Here is a 25,192-nt window from a genome sequence, read left to right as displayed (position 1 = left end):
CCATCTCAAAAAAAAAAAAAAAAAAAAAAATTTGTATATGGTTTCCCTTATTTCTTTGAACATATTCGGAATTGATGTTTTGAAGTCTTTGTGTACCAAGCCCTGCATTTGATCTCCTTCAAAGATAGTTTCTATTAACTGTTTTTATTTATGTATGCTTTGCATGAGTCGTAGTTGTTTGTTGTAAATTGGACATTTTGTTTAATATATTGCAGCAACTTAGGATTTTGATTTCTTCTCCTCCAGGAGATGGTTGTTGTTGCAGGTTTGTTTATTGACTTGCCTCTACTAATTTTGTGATGTCTGTTTCGTGTGCCCTCTGATTTCTCTGCTCATTAAAAAAAAAAAAATTCTCTTTTCTATTTTTAAGCCTGGCATTCTAGGAATTTCACTGGGTTACTATAACTTAGTCATCAGCCAGTGATTGGAGATTGTTTAAACCTTTGAGCTAGTAATGTATTTACTCTTTGACATGGGATATATACATTTACTGGGTAATACTTTCAAAGTCAGGAGATTATAAGTCTGATTTTTTTTTTTTTTTTAAATTCTCTATGTTCATGAGGCCTCATGGTTAACTAGAAATGAGTAGTTTGCTGGTTACTGCCCTCTCTTTGTGGTTGCTTGGGGGATTGTATCTGTATATCTGGTGGAACAACAGATATACAGTCTTCTGAATAAGTGCATTCTTGCATATGCGTACAACTTTCTAGACTACCAGTAATATATATGTGAGACCTTGGCAAGATCCCGTTGGGCTATATCATTTTCCAGATTTCTCTGTTAATTTTTGGACTGATCTGCTGTTTTGTTGCCTGACCCAAATTGTATTGTGACCTTATGCTAGCCTTACTCTTATTGCTGCTGAGCTCTCTGTTATTTTTGACAACTTTGTCCTTTTTGTCATTGCTTTTTGGGGAGAGGATTTGCCGAGCTCCTCATTCAGCATTCTTGAAGTCTTGTCACTTATGTGTATGTCTGTTTGAGTGTGTTCTGATAGTAACAAATATGTGACATAAAATTTGTCATTGAGGCTGGGCATGGTGGCTCGTGCCTATAATCCCAGCACTTTGAGGGCTGAGATGGGAGGATAGCTTGAAGCCCAGGAGTTGAAGACCAGACTGGGCAACATAGTGAGACTCATCTGTGCCAAAAATTTAAAAAATTTGTTGGGTGTGGTGCCATGGGCATATAATCCTAGCTACTTGGCATGCTGAGGTGGGAGAGCCCAGGAGTTGGAGGTTTCAGTGAGCTGATTGTGCCACTGCACTCCAGCCTGGGTGACAGAGTTAGACCTTGTTTCTTAAAGAGAAATGACCATCTTAAGCACTTTTAAGTATATACTATATTACTGTTAACTATATGCACATCCTTGTGGAGCAGATCTTCAGAACATTTTTGTCTTGTAAATCTGAAACTCTGTCTATTGAACCAATGACTCCCTTTTTACCTTTCCCCTGCCCCCGCCCTTGACAACCACCAGTCTACTTTCTAAGAGTTTGACAATGTTAGATACCTTATATATGTGGAATCATACAGTATTTATCTTTCCATAACTGGCTTATTTTATTTGCCATAATGTCCTCATGTTTCGTCCATGTTATGGTATATTATGGGATTTGCTTATTTTTTAAGGCTGAATAATATTCCATTGTATGTGTGTATTACATTTTGCTTATCCATTCATTCAAAAATGGATATTAGAGTTGCTTTTACTTTACAGCTATTGTGATTAATGCTGCTTTGAACATGGGTGTGTGAATATCTCCTTAAGATTTTCTTTTAAATTATTTTGGGTATATACCTAGAACTGGGGTTTCTGGATCATTGTAATTCTGCTTTTGATTTGTTGAGGAACCTCCATATTATGTTCTGTAGCAGTTGTACCATTTTATGTTTCCACTAAGAGTGTATAAGTATTCCATTTTCTCAACACTTATTATGTTTTTGATAATGGCCATTGTTATGACTGAGAGATAGTTCATTGTGGTTTTTGATTTGCATTTCCCTAATGAGTAGTTACGTTGAGCTTCTTTTCATATACTTGTTGGCCATTTGTATATCTTTTTTGTGGACATGTCTTCAATTCCTTTGTCCATTTTTAAATAGAATTACTGTTATTTTGTTGTTGATTAGTCATGGAACTTGTTTATATATTCTAGATAGTAGTACCTTATCAGATAGATGGTTTGCAAATATTTTTGTCCATTTCATAAGTTATCTTTTTTATTCTTTTTCCTTTGTTGTGCAGAAGTTTTAAAATTTGATGTCTCATTTTTCTATATTTGCTTTTGTTGCCTGTTATGTTCATTTTAAAAGTATCCCTTTTCTCTGTTATTTTATAATACCTTACCTATAATTAGATTTTTGAGATATATTCAACTCTCTTCTGAAATTCTTTGCTACTAATATCCATTGCATTATCATAGATGTTCTGATTTTAGGGATGCATTTTACATGATGTATTACCTAAAAGTTATACATAAATAAAATATTTTAAAGTTGTAGATTTATATATTTCAAGAAGGAAAAAGAATGAAAAGAAAATACCTTTTTTGGTTACCTCAAGGAAGATCCATTTGTTATAACAATCATCATTTGTGTTTCACCTTTTAAACAGTATATATAAATATATGTTATTTATTTATTTTTCTTTCCTCTGTGATTTTGAAATTGAAACTATCTTGCTTATAGTCAGATCATATGTCTCAAAATTCCATGTTCTAATCCAGAAAGTTACCTCTTGTGTTAATGTTTGGTTAGTAGCATTCTGATGACACTAAGTTCTTGAGTTTGATTCAGGTGTCTTTAAACATCTGTACTCTGAGAACTCTGAGACAATCTGATTTATGCCCTTAGACTGCAACTTTGATAGCCATTTTGCAAATGTATCATTGTTACACAAGGCATAGGGTGGGAGAGGTGGAATTGTAATCTGCTCATTGTCCAGTTAGGTAGATAAATAGCCAGTGGAAACATTTTCAGTGCTGATAATGGAAGTGTAGAGGCAGTATTATAGTGGTTAAGAGCCATGGCTCTGGCATAATATTTCTTAATTTTGAGTCCAGGCTCTCCTAGATGTTTCATTTTGGGAAGATTCTTGACCCTTCATGTCTCAGATTCTTCACTGTAAAATGGGGATAATGGTATTTACATTTTGTGGTTCTTAGGAGGAGTAAATAATTGTTTACAAGTAAGGTGCTTAGAATAGTGCCTGGTACATACTCAGTGCTTAGTAAATATTGCTTTTGTTACAGGCACTGATCAATATATAATCTTGTGCTAGCTGAACAATGCTTGAAGAAATTAATGCATTTTAAAAATACTGTGATAATGACAAAGATCTAAAAATTGTGACATTCTATTAGCATAGAGTACTAACAATAAACTTAATAGCTGCCCTTTAAAAAAAAAAAAACCTCTGGTTGAAGAAACAAATTAGGCCCATACTTTTGTAATTATAATAATAATATTTAGCACCTTTATAATGATTTCTCTGTGAGGAAGGTAGTATTCTAAGCTTTATATAGATTAATTGATCTAATATTCAAAATATAGTATTTTTATACAAATTTTAAAGATAATGAAACTGAGGCACAGATACAATAAAGTCTTTGCTGGCTGCAGAGTTATTGGTCTTAATCACTTTGCTATACTGTCTGTATTTAGGTATATTGCTACTGTGTTGCTGAACCAACTAGGTAGGCTAAAATGTGAATGAATAAGCTTAATATTTTTATTAACTTTCACAAATAGAGTTACAATAACTGTAAAAAATGTGATGGGAATACATTTTTTTCTTCCTCCTTTGTTGATTTGTAAACAAATTGTATCTAGAAGTGAGACAAATGAGCATAAAGCAATTTTGGTGAAATTTTTCATGTCTAATCTTTTATCTAATGATAATGGAAAGCAGTCAGAAAATATTTAAAATTTAGGACCAAGTAGTATCCAGTTCAATTTTACATTAGGTGAAGTGGAATACATTTTTTTTTTTTAGGTTGATCAGTTTTCATTTTGTCAAGTTATTCTCAAATCTCCAGTTGAGCTCCCCTTTCAACTTGACTTAGAATACTGTTCTATTAGTTTAAAACATATTTTGAAGACACATTTTTAGATGGAGACTTAAAAAATTACATCATTTCAGGTATCTCAAGTACTGCTGCTATATACTGTTGTACTACCATCTATGAGCTTACATCATGTACCAAGTATTATATATTATTTCCATTCAGCAAAGTAGGAGACAGGCCTAGAGTGCTTAAGTAACTTATTAAATGTAACTTGTACTATAAATTATTATTTATCATTAAGTATGGCCTAACAAGGTATTTGATGCTACTTTTTGATAAACAGTAATTCTCAAAATATTTTTGTGTTGGACATTTTATTTCTCTTTTAAGAAAGGAATTTGTACATTAGAATGAAAAATATTAAGCACTAAACAGTAAGTCCCCAAATATTCTTGTGTTGGAAATTTTATTTTTTAAAAAAGGAATTTGCATATTATAATAAAAAATATTAAACACTTACTAACTTATGCAATGTTTTGTGTTTTAAGGAACTGAAATTACCATTCACTTTTTTGAGTGGACATATTCATGAATTAAGGATTCATGTACCATGGACAAAACTGGGTTCAGAACCAGTGGTAATTACCATCAATACTATGGAATGCATTTTGAAACTTAAGGATGGGATACAGGTAAGACATTATTGAACTAAGTTGTTTATGTTAACTAATTTTAGTAGTATTTGACATTTCTTTACCTTTTTGAATATATCAACTGTTACATAAACATAGCTTATATACTTAATTTTTTTTTTTTTTTTTTTTTTGAGAGAGTCTCACTCTGTTGCCAGGCTGGAGTGCAGTGGTGCGATTTCGGCTCACTGCAACCTCCGCCTCCCGGGTTCAAGTGATTTTCCTGCCTTAGCCTCCTGAGTAGCTGGGACTACAGGTGTGCACCACCATGCCCAGCTAATTTTTGTATTTTTACTAGAGAAGGGGTTTCACCATGTTGGCCAGGATGGTCTCGATCTCTTGACATCGTGATCTGCCTGCCTTAGCCTCTGAAAGTGCTGGGATTACAGGCATGAGCCGCCGTGCCTGGCCTTTAATTTGTATATGCCCTTTTAAGTTACATGATTATTTGCAATGGGCATTTTTAAATTTGAATAAAATATGTAAAGGTTGTTTTCATACAGATTTTACTTACTTTGTCATAGCTCTACTAGGGACCTTGCAGATTGCTTATTGCTTATTACATCTACAATGAAAGTGCAGCCTAATTGTGTCCAATTTTTACATAAACATTTTTAGATTTTTGCAAAGGACCTGTATGAATTTTTTCTTTACATAATTTTTCTAAATCTGAAGGGAATTTCTCAGGTTATTTTTTGGGAAGATGAAAATATATTTGCACCAAATTTTATAATTGTTTTTGAAGTTTTGGTATAAGAAACTGATTTTTTCTTTTTTCAGATTTATTTCTTCCTTCTCTGACCCATCTTACATTTCTTGCTAGTGTTTTTTTGCAGATGTGTAATATTGGTTTTAAAGAGTTTCTACCAAAAATTTTCCAATCTAGGAAAGCAAAATAGGTCAGGACCATAGCTTATTGTGGAGAATGTTTCCACTTTCACCTTGCAGAAGAGTGGTGTGTCTGTCATTCATTTTTATTAGTTTTTTTTTTTTAATCAGCTACTTAACATTTAACTTTTAGTTTTAAGGAAGATTGGCTATAATCAAGTAAATTGATAAGTATTATTAAAATGACTTCATGTGAATCTGTATGTAGGTTTAACATATTCTAAATGTAACTTTAATCTTTGTGAAGTTAGGGTTATATATGAACTGTTAAAATTATTTCCTATTTTAAGTGGATGCTTTGAGTGTCATATCAACCCACTGGACTCAGATGTTTTTTCCATTTATGAAATCTTTGATTCCAAACATGTATTATCCAATTTAACTTAATATAGTTTCTAGAAGTTAATAGACCAATGTTATATTCTCATGAAAATGAAAAGTTACTTTGTGATCTTCTAATATTTGAGAGATTAATTTAGAAATCTGTGGATAGTTACAAAACAGTTTTACTTTACATTTATAGTTGGTAATACTTAAATGGTTCTTAATTATTATCTTTTCTTGGAATTTATTTTTTTTTCAAAGTCTGGACTTGGTTATACCACCCATGCAGTGTTCCATATTAAAAGAGAAAAAAAAAAAAAAATCCAGACACTAAGTATTTTTTCATTGAGAAGGTGGAAATTTCAAGGCCAGATGTCCTTTAAGAAACACGTTTTAACAGAGGCAAATTACAACTAATTATAGAGGCTGCAGAAAAAGACTTGTAACACATGACTTAGTGCAACCTAGAACTAATACTTGATATTGGACTATGCAGATGGCTACTGCAGAAATGATCAGGTTTCCTGCTTGCATGGTAATTGAGACTTGAATTTTGTGGTGTGTACAGCAAAAGGTTAAATGTCATGAATGTAAACCACTCTCAAAACAAGTATTTTTTACAGATGTTTAACATTTTGGGTTAGAGAGGATTTTCGAAAATTGCAGTTGACATTTGGACAAATTATTTAGCAGTGTACACCCCTGGAGAGTAACGCTTGGGTTTATGCTAGTGATTGGAATTAAATTTTGAGTAAAAACATTGTAGATGAAACAGATTTTAAAATAGTTTATTTTCCTGTTTTAAGCTTTGGTTAGTATAGTATGTAATTAAGCTGAAAATTACGCATGTAGTAGTAAAACTGAATAAGTTTATATTCAAATTATTTCAGGTTACTGTAGAATCACCACGAAGAAAAGATGTATTTTCTAAATAAAATTGGGGTTGGAATGGTAGGTTTAGTGAAGGGGCCTTTTAGAGTTATAGGTACTCAAAGATATGAATCTGTTAAAAAACTATTATATATATGAATGTATTGAAGTATGATTAAAAGGTATGAATATAAGGCTTAAATCAGATAAGATCATTCCAAAAATAAGATATTGTTAAATGCCTTGATATGAAGGCATGTCTTGTTTGTGAAGGTAAATTTAATTCTACCAACATTTATTGGTTGTCTACTCTGTACTGCACTGAAAAGCATTGCTAAAATATTTTATATAATCTCAGCAAAAGACACTTAGAAAAAGAGATTCATAATGATTGTGATTCTAGTGGTCATGGTTTAAATACACTGCCTTAACATATCATTATAATCAGTTTTACTTATATTTTTAGGATGAGTGGGTGACCAAGTTGTTATGTTATGTAAAATGAAATCCATCTTGATGTTTACTCTGAATTTTTAAAAATATATTGAAACTTCACTCAAGAAATAGTTAACGATTTCCTATTTACTCTGAGAGACGTATATATGTCAGTCATTGCCCTCACTTTTAAATCTTGCAGAGTTACTACTTGTAAACTGTTTATCCTGTTTTTGATTTCAGATACACAGTTTTTGATTCATGACACATCATGTCCATGCTAATCTAATAAATACTTGTTAACATAGCTCAAGAGCTAAAACATTATCAGTAACTTCCATTTAACTATGTACTCCTCTCCTTTTTCATATTCTTTTTTGTTCAGCCTGTATGGGTCTCATCTGTAAAACAGGACAAGACTTGCTATAAAAAATTATATGATTAATGTGCTTTCTTTGATCATTGAATTAAGTCTTGACTGGGCACGGTGGCTCACGCCTGTGATTGCAGCACTTTGTGGGGCCGAGGCGGGCAGGTCACGAGGTCGGGAGATCGAGACCATCCTGGCTAACATGGTGAAACCCCGTCTCTAATAAAAATACAAAACATTAGCTGGGCGTGGTGGCCGGCGCCTGTAGTCCCAGCTATTCTGGAGGCTGAGGAAGGAGAATGGCATGAACCCGGGAGGCGGAGCTTGCAGTGAGCCAAGATTGCGCCACTGCATTCCAGTCTGGGTGACAAAGGGATACTCTCTGTCTCCAAAAAAAAAAAAAAACTTCTTCAACCTAAAGAGAATGATAAATTTGTTTCTAAACCACCTATTTATTCTGGTTTTTGTACCACCTGGAACATAAATGTTAAAATCTCTTTTAATCTAATAAATGTAACTATTTGTAAGGCTGTTTATGGAAATACTACTTATTTTTCATAAAAAATTTGAAAAGTGGGAGGCTGAGGCAGGAGAATTGCTTGAACCCAGGAGGCGGAGGTTGCAGTGAGCAGAGGCCGCGCCATTGCTTCCAGCCTGGGCAACAAGAGCAAAACTCCATCTCAAAATAAAAATAAATAAAATAAAATTTGAAAAGCATCTTTTGAACCTAAAAATCGGAGATTATCTTCTAATAGGAGAAATAGTTGCAGTTTCACTCCAGATGAAACTTATTTTTATGTATATATTCTTACCATCTTTCTCCTTTTTAGCTTAGCTTCTTTTTTTTTTTTTTTTGAGACAGAGTCTCGCTCTGTCGCCCAGGCTGGAGTGCAGTGACCGGATCTCAGCTCACTGCAAGCTCCGCCTCCCGGGTTCACGCCATTCTCCTGCCTCAGCCTCCCAAGTAGCTGGGACTACAGGTGCCCACCACCTCGCCCGGCTAGTTTTTTGCATTTTTTAGTAGAGACAGGGTTTCACCGTGTTAGCCAGGATGGTCTCAATCTCCTGACCTCGTGATCCACCTTGCAAGTTCATTTCTTTACTGTCATAATCTTTTACCACCTTTCTCCTTTTTAGCTTAACTTATTTTAAAATCATTTTTGCAAGTTTAATTTTATTTCTTTACTGTCATAACCTTCTGATTGTTGATATGGCTGTTTAAGATTACAAAAATCTTCTGTTTGAAAACCTAAGGTGATTTTATTCTTTTATCTCATGTACCTACAAGTTTAGTTAGATTTTAAACAAAAAAGTGAAAATATTTGTATCTGTGGTATTTTAATTCAGAGAGAGTTTTCTGTTTCCCATAAGCACAGATACCTTTCTTAAACATTTTAAGTCAGAAACCAGTAAGCCACTTTTTGTTTGTTTTGTTTCTGTTTTTGATACTGGGTCTTGCTGTGTTGCCCAGGTTGGTCTTGAACTCCTGGCTTCAAGTGACCCTCCTGCCTTGGCCTCCCAAATTACTGGAATTACAAGCATGAGCCACTGATTTCCAGTATTAATAAGAAAAAAATTTTGGTCCTGACAACCCATAGATTTAGGTGACCTGATCAATAAGTGATATGTTATTACTCTTGACTGTGGTATTTTATATCAAATTGTTTTTATAGTTTCATCTTGTAGTTTATTTTTGTTTTTCTAAAAAGTCTGTGTCAGTGTAATTAGACTTAAAGATATGAGGCAGCTGTTTTGATTTGAATGGCTAATTTTGACGAAGGGCTTCAGAATTATTTTTTCCACTGTAGTGCAGGCAAATAAAGCTTTCTTTGATTGGATACCAGCACCTATCTGCTCTATCTAGCAGAACTTTTCTGGGATCCAGAGAATTTCCATACTTTCACAGGACAAAGTTTTTTTTTTTTTTTTTTTTAAATTTTGTTTACATTTAGGTAGGATTTTGTATTTACTTGATGGTCATTTGTTCTGGCCATCAATGTGCTCTGTTTACCATCAGGGATTTCATGGATTTACTTGTAGAAATTTTACATGTGATCATTAGAATTTTAAGTGCTGATTATTATGAATTATTACAGTTGTGTTGGCAGACTATTAAGAATAATCAGTCTCTGTTAATTGATTTAAAAAATCAATTAGTTAGAATTTGAGATTAGGAGGCCTACAAGAGAGGTATCACCTCTCTCTTAGCTTGGCTGAAGTCTGTTTATCATCATTGTCATTGGTGAGGTCATTGCTTGAATGTTATAATAAATGGCCTTCTAATTGGACTGACTCTAGACCATTACTCTTCCACACACATTCACAAATATCTCTTATTTTTTGAAGCTCGTGTGACCTGACTATATAACCATTTATGGTCCCCTGATAGCCATCATCCGTTGGTTTTGTGGTCCCTGTGACTGAAAATTTTGTTACCTGGTTCACAGACTTTTTTTGTTCATCCATCTTGGGTCATTTCAGTTCATCCATCTTGGGTCATTTCAGTGTCCATATGGATTCTTTTTTTTTTTTTTTTTTTTTTTTCGCTCGGTATTTTCTCTTTTTTTTTTTTTTTTTTTAATTTATTTATTATTATTATACTTTAAGTTGTAGGGTACATGTGCATAACGTGCAGGTTTGTTACATATGTATACTTGTGCCATGTTGCTGTGCTGCACCCATCAACTCGTCATTTACATCAGGTATAACTCCCAATGCAATCCCTCCCCCCTCCCCCCTCCCCATGATAGGCCCCGGTGTGTGATGTTCCCCTTCCTGAGTCCGAGTGATCTCATTGTTCAGTTCCCACCTATGAGTGAGAACATGCGGTGTTTGGTTTTCTGTTCTTGTGATAGTTTGCTAAGAATGATGGATTCCAGCTGCATCCAAGTCCCTACAAAGGACTCAAACTCATCCTTTTTGATGGCTGCATAGTATTCCATGGTGTATATGTGCCACATTTTCTTAATCCAATCTGTCACTGATGGACATTTGGGTTGATTCCAAGTCTTTGCTATTGTGAATAGTGCTGCAATAAACATACGTGTGCATGTGTCTTTATAGCAGCATAATTTATAATCCTTTGGGTATATACCCAGTAATGGGATGGCTGGGTCATATGGTACATCTAGTTCTAGATCCTTGAGGAATCGCCATACTGTTTTCCATAATGGTTGAACTAGTTTACAATCCCACCAACAGTGTAAAAGTGTTCCTATTTCTCCACATCCTCTCCAGCACCTGTTGTTTCCTGACTTTTTAATGATTGCCATTCTAACTGGTGTGAGATGGTATCTCATGGTGGTTTTGATTTGCATTTCTCTGATGGCCAGTGATGATGAGCATTTTTTCATGTGTCTGTTGGCTGTATGAATGTCTTCTTTTGAGAAATGTCTGTTCATGTCCTTTGCCCACTTTTTGATGAATGAGTTTCTTCACAGAATTGGATTCTTATATAATTCTCTAGCAACACAATTCCTTGATTTTTAACTCTGTCATCCTTATTTCTGTTCCATTTCAGCCAATCCTTTTATGGTTATGTTACGGACTTTGCTGTTCCTTGAAGCATTCACTTTGTTGTGGATCCTGTCTCTGTATCTTAAGTATCTCACTTTACAGTATTCCTTCACTTTCAATCTCTCATTTGCTTTATTGGCACTTTGCTATCATTTAAAGTGCTTATTTCTCTGCTACATTTTGGGGAAATACTTTCCGGCAACCATGTTGCCCTCTCCAGCTTCTTTTCTTTTCTTTATAACCACATCATTTATTTATTTATTTATTTATTTATTTATTTATTTATTTATTTTTTGAGATGGAGTCTTGCTCTGTCTTCCAGGCTGGAGTACAGTGGCTCAGTCTCCGCTCACTGCAAGCTCCGCCTCCTGGGTTCATGCCATTCTCCTGCCTCAGCCTCCCGAGTAGCTGGGACTACAGTTGCCTGCCACCTCGCCCGGCTAATTTTTTGTATTTTTAGTAGAGACAGGGTTTCACCATGTTAGCCAGGATGGTCTCGATCTCCTGACCTCGTGATCCGCCTGCCTTGGCCTCCCAAAGTGCTGGGATTACAGGCTTCAGCCACCGCACCCGGCCTCTTTTTTTCTTTTTTAAAATAAGTCAGTGTTTGTGTGTGTGTTTTTTTAATGGAAGCGAAATTCACATAACATACAATCAACCATTTTATTTTTATTTTTTAAAATTTTTTATTTCTATAAGTTATTGGGGAACAGGTGGTGGTGTTTGGTTACATGAGTAAATTCTCTAGTGGTAATTCGTGAGATTTTGGTGCACTCATCACACAAGCAATATACACTGTACCCAATTCGTAGGCTTTTATCCCTTACCTCTTTCCCACTCTTTCCCCCGAGTCCCCAAAGTTCATTGTGTAATTCTTATGCCTTTGCATCCTCGTAGCTTAGCTTCCATGTATCAGTGAGGACATAACGATATTTGGTTTTCCATTCCTGAGTTACTTCACTTAGAATAATAGTTTCCAATCTCCTCCAGGTCACTACAAATGCCATTAATTCATTCTTTTTTATTGCTGAGTAGTATTCCATTGTGTCTATCTATCTATCTATATCACAGTTTCTTTATCTGCTCGTTGATTGACAGACATTTACATTGGTTCCACATTTTTGCAATTGTGAATTGTTTTGCTATAAATGTGTGTGCTTTAAACACATGTGTGCAAGTATCTTTTTTTGTATAATGACTCCTTTTCCACTGCGTAGATACCCAGTAGTGGGATTGCTGGATCAAATGGTAGTTCCACATTTAGTTCTTTAAGGAATCTCCACACCATTTTATATAGTGGTTGTACTAGTTTACATTCCCACCAGCAGTGTGGAAGTGTTCCTTGTTTACTGGAGCCATGCCAATATCTATTATTTTTTGATGTTTTGATTATGGCCATTCTTGTAGGAGTAAGTTGGTATCACATTATAGTTTTGATTTGCATTTCCCTGATTATTAGTGATGTTGAGCATTTTTTCATATGTTTGTTGGCCATTTGTGTATCTTCTTTTGAGAATTATCTATTCTTGTCCTTAGCCCACTTTCTGTTAGGATTGTTTATTTTCTTGCTAATTTGTGTGCATTGTAGATTCTGGGTATTAGTCTGTTGTCAGATGTATAGATTGTGAAGATTTTCTCCCACTCTGTGTATTGTCTGTTTACTCTGCTGACTGTTCCTTTTGCTGTGCAAAAACGCTTTAGTTTAATTAAGTCCCAGCTATTTATCTTTGTTTTTATTGCATTTGCCTTTGGGTTCTTGGTCATAAAATCCTTGCCTAAGTCAATGTCTAGAGGGCTTTTCTGATGTTATCTTCTAGAATTTTTATAGTTTCAGGTCTTAGATTTAAGTCCTTGATCCATCCATCTTGAGTTGATTTTTGTATAACGTGAGAGATGAGGATCCAGTTTCATTCTCGTACATGTGACTTGCCAGTTATCCCAGCACCATTTGTTGGATAGGGTGTCCTTTCCCCACTTTATATGTTAGTTTGCTTGATCAGTTGGCTGTAAGTATTTGGGCTTATTTCTGGGTTCTGTATTCTGTTTCATTGGTCCATGTGCCTATTTTTATACCAGTACCATGCTGTTTTGGTGACTATGGCCTTATTGTATTGCTTGAAATCAGGTAATGTGATGCCTCCAAATTTGTTCTTTTTGCTTAGTCTTGCTTTGGCTATGCAGACTCATTTTTGGTTCCCTACGAATTTTAGGATTTTTTTTTTCTAGTTCTGTGAAGAACGATGGTGGCATTTTTATGGAAATTGTATTGAATTTGTGAATTGCTTTTGGCAGTATGGTCATTTTCACAATATTGATTCTACCCATCCATGAGCATGAGATGTGTTTCTATTTGTGTCATCTATGATTTCGTTCAGCAGTGTTTTGTAGTTTTCCTTGTAGAGGTCTTTCACCTCCTTGGTTAGGTATATTCCTAAGTATTTTATTTTATTTTTGTAGCTAATGAAAAGGGGTTGAGTTCTTGATTTGATTCTCAGCTTGGTCGCTGTTGGTATATAGAAGAGCTACTGATTTGTGTACATTAATTTTGTATCCATAAACTTTGTTGAATTTTTTTTTTTTATCAGTTCTAGGAGGTTTGTGGAGGAGTCTTGATAGGGTTTTCTAGGTAAACAATCATATCATCAACAAACAGTGACAGTTTGACTTCCTCTTTGCCGATTTGGATGGCCTTTCTTTCTTTCTCTTATCTGATTGCTCTGTGTTTAAGAGGAGTGGTAAGAGTGGGCCTCCTTGTCTTATTCCAGTTCTTTTAGGGAATGCTTTCACGTTTCCCCATTTAGTATTATGTTGGCTATGGGTTTGTCGTAGATGGCATTTATTACATTGAGGTATGTCACTTGTATGCCAATTTTCCTGAGAGTTTTAATCATAAAGCCATGCTGGATTTTTTTTTTGATTGCTTTTTCTACATCTAATTTTTGTTTTTAATTCTGTTTATGTGATTTATCACATTTATTGACTTGTGTGTGTTGAACCATCCCTGCATCTCTGGTATGAAACCCACTTGATCATGGGTGGATTATCTTTTTGATACGTTGTTGGATTCAGTTAGCTAGTATTTTGTTAAGGATTTTAGCATCTATGTTCATCAGGGATATCGGTCTGTAGTTCTCTTTTTTTGTTATGTCCTTTCCTGGTTTTGGTATTAGTGTGATATTGGCTTCATAGAATGATTTAGGGAGGATTCCCTCTTTCTCTGTCTTGTGGAATGGTGTCAATAGGATTGGTACCAATTCTCCTTTAAATGTCTGGTAGAATTTAGCTGTGAATTCGTATGGTCTTGGACTTTTTTTTGTTGGTAATATTTTTTATTACTATTTCAATCTTGCTGTTTGTTACTGGTCTGTCCAGGGTATCAAATTCTTCCTGATTTAAGCTAAAAGGAAGGTTGTATCTTTCCAGGGATTTATCCATCTCCTCTAGGTTTTCTAGTTTATGCGTGTAAAGGTGTTCATAGTAGCCTTCAATGATCCTTTGTATTTCTGTCTTGTCGGTTGTAATATTTCCTGTTTTGTTTCTAATTGAGCTTATTTGGATTTTCTCTCTTCTTTTTTGGTTAATGTCGCTAATGGTCTCTCTGTTTTACTTGTCTTTTCAAAGAACCAGCTTTTTGTTTCATTTATCTTTTGTATTTTTTTTGTTTCAGTTTAATTTATTTCTGCACTGATCTTGGTTATTTCCTTTCTTCTGCTGGGTGTGGGTTTGGTTTGTTCTCGTTCTCTAGCTCCTTGAGGTGTGACCTTAGATCATCTGTTTGTGCTCTTGCAGACTTTGTGAGATAGGCATTTAGGGCTATGAACTTTCTTTTTCTCTCTTTTTTTTTTTTGAGATGAAGTCTTGCTCTGTCACCCAGGCAGGAGTGCAGTGGCACAATCTTGGCTCACTGCAACCTGCTCCTCTGGGGTTCAAGCAGTTTTCGTGCTTCACCCTCCCAAGTAGCTGGGACTACAGGCGCCTGCCACCATGCCTGACTAATTTTTGTATTTTTAGTAGAGACGTGGTTTCATCATTTTTGCCAGGCTGGTCTTGAACTCCTGACCTCAGTGTATCCACCCACCTTGGCCTCCCAAAGTGCTGGGATTACAGGCGTGAGCCACTGTGCTCTGCTCTATGAACTTTCCTCTTAGCACCGCCTGAGCTGTATCCCAGAGGTTTTGATAGGTCGTGTCACTATTGTCATTCAGTTCAAAGAAATTTTTAATTTCCATCTTGATTTTATTGTTGACCCAATGATCACTCAGAAACAGTTTGCTTAATTTCCATGTATTTGCGTGGTTTTGAAGGTTCCTCTTAGAGTTGATTTCCAGTTTTATTCCACTGTGTTCTGAGAGAGTGCTTGATATAATTGCAATTTTCTTTTTTTTTTTTGAGACGGAGTCTCGCTCTGTCGCCCAGGCTGGAGTGCAGTGGCCAGATCTCAGCTCACTGCAAGGTCCGCCTCCCGGGTTCACGCCATTCTCCTGCCTCAGCCTACCGAGTAGCTGGGATTACAGGCGCCCACCACCTCGCCCAGCTAGTTTTTTGTATTTTTTAGTAGAGACGGGGTTTCACCATGATAGCCAGGATGGTCTCGATCTCCTGACCTTGTGATCCACCCATCTCGGCCTCCCAAAGTGCTGGGATTACAGGTTTCAGCCACCGCGCCCGGCCAATTGCAATTTTCTTAAATGTATTGAGGCTCGTTCTGTGGCCTCTCATATGGTCTATCTTGGAGAAAGTTTCATGCGCTGATGAAGAGAATGAATATTCTGCAGTTGTTGGATAGAATGTTCTGTAAATATCTGTTAAGTCCGTTTGTTCCAGGGTATAATTTAAATCCATTGTTTCTTTGTTGACTTTCTGTTGTGATAACCTGTCTAGTGCTGTCAGTGGAGTATTGAAGTCCCCCACTATTATTGTGTTGCTGTCTATTGCATTTCTTAGATCTGGTAGTAATTGTTTTATAAATTTGGGAGCTCTAGGCTGGGTGAGGTTGCTCATGCCTGTAATCTCAGGACTTTGGGAGGCCGAGATGGGCGGATTACCAGTGGTCAGGAGTTTGAGACCAGCCTGGCCAACGTGGTGAAATCCCTTCTCTACTAAAAATACAAAAATTAACTGGGTGTGGTAGCGGGCGCCTGTAATCCCAGCCACTCAGGGGACTGAGACAGGAGAATCACTTAAACCTGGGAGGCGGAGGTTGCTGTGAGCTGAGGTGACGCCACTGCAGTCCAGGTTGGGTGACAGAGTGAAACTCTGTCTCAAAAAAAAAAAAAAAAAAAAAAAAGAAAATTTGGAGCTCCAGTGTTAGGTGCTTATATATTTAGGATTCTGATATTTTCCTGTTGGACACAGCCTTTTATCATTATATAATGTCCCTCTTTGTCTTTTTTAACTGCTGTTGCTTTAAAGTTTATTTTTTCTGATATAAGGATGGATACTGCTTTTCGCTTTTGGTGTCCATTTGCATAGAATGTCTTTTTCTACCCCTTTACCTTAAGTTTATGTGAGTCCTTATGTGGTAGGTGAATCTCTTGAAGGCAGTTGATGGGTGGTGAGTTCTTATCCATTCTGCAATTCTGTATCTTTTAAGTGGAGCTTTTAGGCCATTTACATTCAACATTAGTATTGAGATGTGAGATACCATTCCGTTTGTTGCGCTATTTGTTGCCTGTATACCTTTTTTTTTTTTTTTCCAAATTGTATTTTTGTTTTATAGGTCCTGTGAGATTTATGCTTTAAAGAGGCTCTGTTTTGATGTGTTTCCAGGATTTGTTTCAAGAGTTGCTCCCTTTTTAGCAGTTCTTGTAGTGCTGGCTTGGTAGTGGCAAATTCTCTCAGTATTTATTTGTTTGCAAAAGACTCTATCTTTCCTTCATTTATGAAGCTTAGTTTTGTCGGACACAAAATTCTTGGCTGATAATTGTTTTGTTTAAGGAGGCTGAAGATAGGGCCCCAATCCCTTCTAGCTTATAGAGTTTCTGCTGAGAAATCTGTTAATTCAATAGGTTTTTATTTTTTTATTTTTATTTTTTTATAGATTACCTCATGCTTTTGCCTCACAGCTCTTAAGATTCTTTTCTTTGTCTTAATTTTAGACAACCTGATGACAGTGTGCCTAGGCGATGATCTTTTTGTGATGAATTTCCCAGGTGTTCTTTGAGCTTCTTGTCTTTGGATGTCTAGGTCTTTAGCCAGGCTGGGGAAATTTTCCTTGATCATTCTCCCTAACATGTTTTCCAAACTTTTAGATTTCTCTTCTTCCTCAGGAATGCCAATTATTCTTAGGTTTGGTTATTTAACATAATCCCAGACTTCTTGGAGACTTTGTTCATATTTTCTTATTCTTTTTCCTTTGTCTTTGTTGGATTGGGTTAATTCGAACATCTTGTCTTTGAGCTCTGAAGTTCTTGCTTCTGCTTGTTTGATTCTATTCCTGAGACTTTCCAGAGCATTTTGCATTTCTTTCTTCTTTTTTTTTTTGAGATGGAGTCTTGCTCTGTTGCCCAGATTGGGGTGTAGTGGGGCAATCTCGACTTACTACAACTTCCACCTCGCTGGATCAAGCAATTCTCTTGCCTCACTCAGTCTCCCGAGTAGCTGGGATTTCAGGTGCCTGCCACCACACCTGGCTAATTTTTATAATTTTAGTAGAGATGGGCTTTCACCGTCTTGGCCAGGCTGGTCTCAAATTCCTGACCTCATGATCTACCTACCTTGGCCTCCCAAAGTGTTGGGATTACAGGCGTGAGCCACTGCGCCTGGCCAGCATTTTGCATTTCTGTAAGTGCGTCCATTGTTTACTGACATTTTGATTGTTTTTTATATATGCTATCTATTCCATTGAAAATTTCTTCCCTCATTTCTTATATCATTTGTTTGATATCCTTAAATTGGGCTTTGTCTTTCTCTGGTGACTCCTCAATTAGCTTAATAACTGATCTTCTGAATTCTTTTTCAGGTAAATCAGGGATTTCTTCTTGGTTTGGGTCTGTCGCTGGTGAGCTAGTGTGAATTTTTGAAGGTGTTAAAGAACCTTGTTTTGTCATATACTGGAGTTGGTTTCCTGGTCCCTTCTCATTTGGGTAGGCTCTGTCAGAGGAAAAGTCTAGGGCTCAAGGCTGTTGTTCAGATTCTTTTGTCCATGGGGTGTTCTTCTGATCTCCTTTTCCTAGGGATGTGGCTTCCTGAGAGCTGAGCTGTAGTGATTGTTATCTCTCTTTTGGATCTAGCCACCCCAGCAGGTCTACCAGGCCATAGGCTGGTACTGGGAGTTGTCTGCACAGAATCCTTTGATGTCACCCTTCTGTGGGTTTCTCAGTCGTGGATATCTTCTCCAGTGGAGGTGACAGGGGAGTGAAATGGACTCTGTGAGGGTCCTTTGTTTTGGTTGCTTAATGCACTATCTTTGTGCTGGTTGGTCACCTGCAGAGAGGTGGCGCTTTCAAGAGAGTATCAGCTGTGGTAGTATGGGGAGGAACAGGTGGTGGGTGGGGCCTTAGAACTCCCGAAAGTATATGACATTTTTCTTCAGCTACCAAGTTGGATAGGGAAGAACCATTAGATGGGGGCAGTGTGTCTGAGCTCAGGTTTTCCTTGGGCGAGTCTTGCTGTGACTGCTGTTGGGGATGGGGGTGAGGTTCCCAGGTCAATGGAGTTATGTTCCTATGAGGATTATGGTTGCCTCTACTGTATCATGCATGTTGTTAGGGAAGTGGGGAAAAATCGGCAGTCACAGGCCTCACACAGCTCCCACACAACCTACCTATAGGGCTGTGGGCGGCAAGCCACCTGGGTGCTGAGGCAAGAGACCGAGGGCATGAGCTGTTATGGTATAATAAAATATATAACCTAAGAATAGTTATACTAGATATAGATCATAGATATGATTATATATGAATATCATTAATCATTAGTTTATAGCAATTACTCTTTATTCCAATATTATAATACTCCTCGCTTTACAATCATAACCTAGGAAAAACTAGGCCATACAGAGATTGGAGCTGAGGGTACATAGTGAGAAGTGACCAGAAGACAAGAGTGCGAGCATTCTGTTATGCCCTGGCAGGGCTGCCAGAGGGCTCCTTGGTCTAGTGGTAACGCCAGCGTCTGGGAAGATGCCTGTTGCCAAGCGGACTGTGGTCTAGCGGTAGCGTCAGTGTCAAGGAAGAACACCCGCTACTTAGCAGACCAGGAATTCCCCAGGGGAGTTTAGAGAAGACTCTACTCCTCCACCTCTTGTGGAGGGCCTGATGTCAGTCAGGCCCACCCGCAGTTACCCGGAGGCCTAACCATCTCCCTGTGATGCTGTGCTTCAGTGGTCACACTCGTAGTCCGCCTTCATGTTCCGTCCTGTACACCTGGCTCTGCCTTCTAGATAGCAGTAGCAAATTAGTGAAAGTACTAAAAGTCTCTGATACGCGGAAATAAAGGCGTAAGCTGTGTCTCTCTCCTGTCTTTCTCTCTGCCTCGGCTGCCAGGCAGGGAAGGGCCCCCTGTCCAGTGGACACGTGACCCATGTTACCTTACCTATCATTGGAGATGGCTCACACTCCTTACCCTGCCCCTTTGGCTTGTATCCAATAAATATCAGCACAGCCTGGCATTCAGGGCCACTACCGGTCTCCGCGCCTTAGTGGTAGTGGTCCCCCGGGCCCAGCTGCCTTTTCTTTTCTCTCTTTGTCTTGTGTCTTTATTTCTACAATCTCTCGTCTCCACACACGGGGAGAAAAACCCACTGACGCTGTGGGGCTGGACCCTGCACAGGGCTGATCTCACTCCCACCATACCCGGCCCCCAGCAGCACTGAGTCTGTTTCCAGGCAGTGGATGAGCAGGGCTGAGAACTTGTCCCAGGCTGTCAGCCTCCCAGCTGTGAAAGCAGATAGGGCCTTTGTGCTTCCCCGCTGGTGGAGTCTGCACACCGGATTCGTGCCCTCCCCCGAGTTCTGGCTAGGAGACATCTCATTTGGTTGTAATTGTTAAAAAGTTCAACTGGAGGTTTCATTCTCCCTGTGGCCTTTTCCCATTGCCTCTAGCAGCCCTCTCCAGAGACCCCTATGAGGCAAGGCAGAAATGGCTTGCCAGGGGACCCAGAGAGCCTATAGGACTTTTCCTGCTGCTTCCTGTACCCCTGTATTTTGCTCAGCTCTCTAAACTCACTCAGCTTCAGCTAAGTCACTGTCACTGATCTCCATAATGCTTTTCATCTTGCAGAGGGGCAGCACTGTATCCATTATGTAATAACTTCCCATTCTCCTCCTGTTTTCCCTGGCAGCCATCATTCTATTATACTTTCTGTTTCTATGATTTTTGACTACTCTAAGTACCTCAAGTAAGTGGAATCATACAATATTTGTCATTTTGTGTCTGGCTTATTTCACTTAGCACAGTGTCCTCAAGGTTCATCCATGTTGTAGCATATGATAAGGTTCCCTTTTTTCCTTTTTCTTTTTTCTTGCTTACAGCTTCTTTTTTTTTTTTGAGACAGAATCTCACTTGGCCACCCAGGCTGGAGTGCAGTGGTACAATCCCAGCTCACTGCAACCTCTGCCTCCCGGGTTCAAGTGATTCTCCTGCCTCAGCCTCCTGAGTAGCTGGGATTACAGGCGACCACCACCACACCCGGCTAATTTTTATATTTTTAGTAAAGACTGGGTTTCACCATGTTGGCCAGTCTGATCTCAAACTCCTGACCTTAGGTGATCTGCCTGCCTTGGCCTCCCAAAGTGCTGGGAATACAGACATGAGCCACCATGCCTGGCCCAGGGTTTCCTTTTTTTTGAGGGCTGAGTAATATTTTGTTGTGTGTATTTACTACATTTTGTTTATCCATTCATTCACTGATGGACACTTGGGTTGTTTCATCTTTTGGTTATTGTGGATAATGCTACAATGAACATGGGTGTGCAAATATCTCTTTGAGACCCTGCTTTCAGTTCTTTTGCACATATACTCAGAAGTAGAATTGCTGGATCACATAGTGTTCAATTTTTTCAGGAATTACTGTACTGTTTTCTACAGCGGCTATACCATTGTATTCTTACCACCAATGTACGAAGGTTTCAGTTTTGCCACATCTTCACCAACACTTATTTTCTGTTCTTTGGATAGTGTCTATCTTAATGGGTTTGCAGTTTTTGACCATTTTAAAATTCAATTGTTTGTCTGTTTTTGAGTTTTAAGAGTTCTTTTTGTATTCAAGGTAATAGGTCCTTAGCAGATATATGATTTTCAAATATTTTCATCCATTCTGTAGGTTGTCTTGTCACATTCTTGAGAATGTATTTTTATGTACAGAGTATTTAATTTGGATAAAGTCCAATTTGCCTATTTTTAACTTTTATTGCTAGTGCTTTTGGTGTCATATCTAAGAGTTCATTGCTTTATCTAAAGTCTTGAAGATTCCCCCTATGTTTTGTTCTAAGAGTTTTAAAGTTTTAGCTCTTATATTTAGGTTGTTGATCCATATTGAATTAAATTTTGTATATGGAATGATTAATTTTATATATGATATGTTGTATATGGGTTCAACTTCATTCTATGGTTATTTGATAGTCCAAGCACTATTTGTTGAAGAGACTTTTCTTTGCCCATTGAATGGTCTTGTCACTCTTGTTGAAAATAAACCCTATAGGCCTATGCTGGATTTCTGGATTCAGCATTTTAGTCCATTGGTTTATGTGTCTGTTCTTTTTTTTTTTTTTTTTTTTTTTTTTTTGAGACGGAGTCTTGCTCTGTCACCCAGGCTGGAGTGCAGTGGCCGGATCTCAGCTCACTGCAAGCTCCGCCTCCCGGGTTTACGCCATTCTCCTGCCTCAGCCTCCCGAGTAGCTGGGACTACAGGCGCCCGCCACCTCGCCCGGCTATTTTTTTTTTGTCTTTTTTAGTAGAGACGGGGTTTCACCGTGTTAGCCGGGATCGTCTCTTGATCTCCTGACCTCGTGATCCGCCCATCTCGGCCTCCCAAAGTGCTGGGATTACAGGCTTGAGCCACCGCGCCCGGCCCTATGTGTCTGTTCTTAAGCCTGAACAACACTATTTTGATTACTGTGCTTTGTAGTAAATTTTGAAATAAAGAAGTGTCCTATTTTGTATTTCTGTCTTTTTTTTGTTTTTTTTGAGACAGGGTCTCACTCTGTTTCACAGGTTGGCATAGAGTGGAGTGATCTCAGCTCACTACAACCTCTGCTTTTGGGCTTAAGCGATTCTCCAGCCTCAGCTTCCAGAGTAGCTGGGACTGTAAACATGAGCCACCACGTTTGGCTAACTTTTGTATTTTTGGTAGAGGCAAGGTTTTGCCATGTTGCCCAGGCTGGTCTCGAATTCCTGAGCTTAAAGCGATCTGCCTGCCTCAGCCTCTCAAAGTGCTGTCATTACAGGTGTGAGCCACCACACCTGGCCCTATTTCATATTTCTTTTTCAAAATTGTTTTGTCTCTTTGCAGTTGTATATGAATTTGAAGATTAGCTTTTTCAGTTTGGCTCAAAAGGCCATTGGAATTATGATAGGGATTGTACTGAATCTGTCAGTTGCTTGGTAGTATTATCATCTTAACTTAAATGTATTAACTTAAAAGTATTATCACTATACTTAAATGTTAAGTATAGTGATCCATGAACATGGGATGCCTTTCTATTTAGTTAAATAATCTTTAATTTTGTCAGCAGTATGTTATAATTTTCATTGTGTCTTTTACCTCCTTAGTTAAATTTATTCCTAGGTATATTATTATTTTGGGTGCTATTGTAAGTGGAATTGTTTTCTTAATTTCCATTTTGGATCATTTGTTGCTAGTGTACAGATGCAACACCAATTTTGGTGAGTTGATATTTTATTTATTTATTTTTGAGATGAGGTCTTGCTTTGTCACCCAAGCTGCAGTGCAGTGGTGTGATCATGGCTCACTGCAACCTTGACCACCTGGGCTCAAGCAATACTCCCACCTCATCCTCCCTAGTAGCTGGGACCACAGGCACATGCCACAATGCCTGGCTAATGAAATTTTTTTTTTTTTTTTTTTTTTTTTTTTTAAGAGGGAGGGTCTTGGTATATTGATCAGGCTGATCTCGAACTTTTGGGCTCAAGTGATCTTCCCACTTGTCCTCCCAAAGTGCTTGGATTATGGGTATGAGCCACCATGCTTAGCTGTGAGTCGATCTTTTGTTTTGTTTTTGTTTTTGAGACAGGATTTTACTCTGCTGCTGAGGGTGGAGTGCAGTGGTGTGATCTCAGCTCACTGGAACCTCCGTCTCCCAGGCTTAAGTGATCCTCCCACCCCAGCCTCCCAAGTAGCAGGGACTACAGGTGTGCGCCACTGTGCCCAGCTAATTTTTTTGTGTGTTTTTGTAGACACGGGTTTTCACCATGTTGCCCAGGCTGGTCTTGAACTCCTGGGCTCAAGTGATCTGCCTGTCTCAGCCTCCAAAAATGCTGGGATTACAGGCATCAACCATCATGCCCGGCCTGTGGGTTGATCTTTTATTCTGCACATTTGCCAGATTCGTTTGTTAGCTATAGTAGTTTTTTGTGGATTCTGTGGGATTTTCTATATATAGAGTCATGTTATCTGAAAATATATAGAGATAGTTTTACTTTTCTCTCTCCAATTTGGTTGCCTTTTCTTCCTTCTCAAATTTCTTTGGCTAGGACTTCTAGTACAGTGTTTAATAGCAGTGGTGAAAATGGGCATCCTTGTCTTATTTATCTTTGAGGGAATGCTTTCAGCCTTTAACTATTGAGTATGATGTTAGGTGTGTGTTTTTCATAGAAGTTTCCTTCTATTCCTCATCCTCATTCCTCCATCCGGTGGAGGTGGCAGGGGGTGAAATGGACTCTGTGAGAGTCATCCTTAGTTTTGGTTGTTTAATGCATTATCTTTGTGCTGGTTGGCCTTAAACATGTAGATGAATTTCACAGGAATATCTTTACCATGTTGAGTCTTACAATCCATCTACATAGTATGCTTCTCTAATTATTTCGATTCCTTTTTCTTTCTTTCATCAGCATTTTGTTTTTTCAGCATGTAGGTCCTGTATATGTTTTGTTAGATTTATACCTAAATATTTTATTTCCTTTGGAGCATTTTTAATATTATCATATGCTTAATTTTGTATTTTGATTGTTCGTTGTTAAGTTATAGAAATGGAATTTATTTTTCTGCACTGATCTTGTGTCCTGTGACCTTGCTTAACTTTTTAACTTTAGGAGTTTTTTTGGGTGGATTCCTTTAGATTTCCTCCATAGGTAGTAATACCACCTACGTAGACAATAATATCACCCACAAAAAGTATTTTTATTTTGTTTCCAATCTATATGCCCTTCTACCCTTTTTAAACTTACAAGCTAATCTTTTCATGGATTCTGCCTCCATGATACCATTGTAAGCACTTTGGCAGAGCTTATTAGTAACATCAAGCTTAAAAAAATCCAGTGGATACTTTTCATTTATTTTTTGATTCTCATTTACCTTTGCTATTTAATGCTTGTCATCTCTTTCCTAAAACTTCACTTTCTTGGCTCCTCTGATTCTTTCCCTATGTCTTTGGCACCCTGTCTCTGGCTCCTGTTGTTACTTTTCTGCTACTTATCCCACGTTTAAATAGGAGTTTAGTAGGTTTTCGTTATTTTAGTCCTCACTCTCCTTAGATAATTTTATTCCCAATGGATTTAGTTACCATTATATGTTTTTTACTCATAAAATGCTATTTTAGAGTTCATTCTTTTTTTCCCCTGAACTCCAGCACTAAGAGCTAAACGGACCTGTATGTCCCATAGAATGTCCCAAACTGAATTCATCATAAACCTCAAATCCTTTCCTCTTTATGTGTTTTCTATTTCAGTGAACAATTCCACTGTGTGCTTTCAATCCAAACCAGAAACTCTGAGGTCATCCTTAACTTTACACATCCCTTATATCAATTATTCATCAGTCTGTTTTCTGCTGCTTTCCTATCTCTTAAATATATCTTTTAGCTTTCATTGGTACTTCAAATCATTTTTCACACTGCCTCTAGACACGATATTCTTAAATGTGGATCATTTCCTCAAAACTTTTTTTCTAGTTCAGTGATTTTCTCAGAT

The 25,192-nt window shown here is 37.6% G+C and overlaps 1 protein-coding gene across 8 annotated transcripts in view; it reads left to right on the top strand.

Annotated features, from left to right (window-relative positions):
* VPS13B (vacuolar protein sorting 13 homolog B) overlaps positions 1-25,192 on the top strand; it is an 859,202-nt gene that overhangs the window by 20,599 nt on the left and 813,411 nt on the right. For all 8 annotated transcript variants that reach the window (XR_007728201.1, XM_050801187.1, XM_050801183.1 and 5 more), the window contains exon 3: positions 4,562-4,705. Coding sequence is in view for 7 of the 8 variants with exons in the window: in XM_050801187.1 (XP_050657144.1) it covers positions 4,562-4,705 (144 nt within the window). In the remaining variant the exon portion in view is untranslated. The remainder of the gene's footprint in view (positions 1-4,561; positions 4,706-25,192) is intronic.

The sequence above is a fragment of the Macaca thibetana genome, chromosome 8, assembly GCF_024542745.1.
Source record: "Macaca thibetana thibetana isolate TM-01 chromosome 8, ASM2454274v1, whole genome shotgun sequence".
NCBI lineage: Eukaryota > Metazoa > Chordata > Mammalia > Primates > Cercopithecidae > Macaca > Macaca thibetana.
This window is presented reverse-complemented; position numbering and strand designations above follow the sequence as displayed.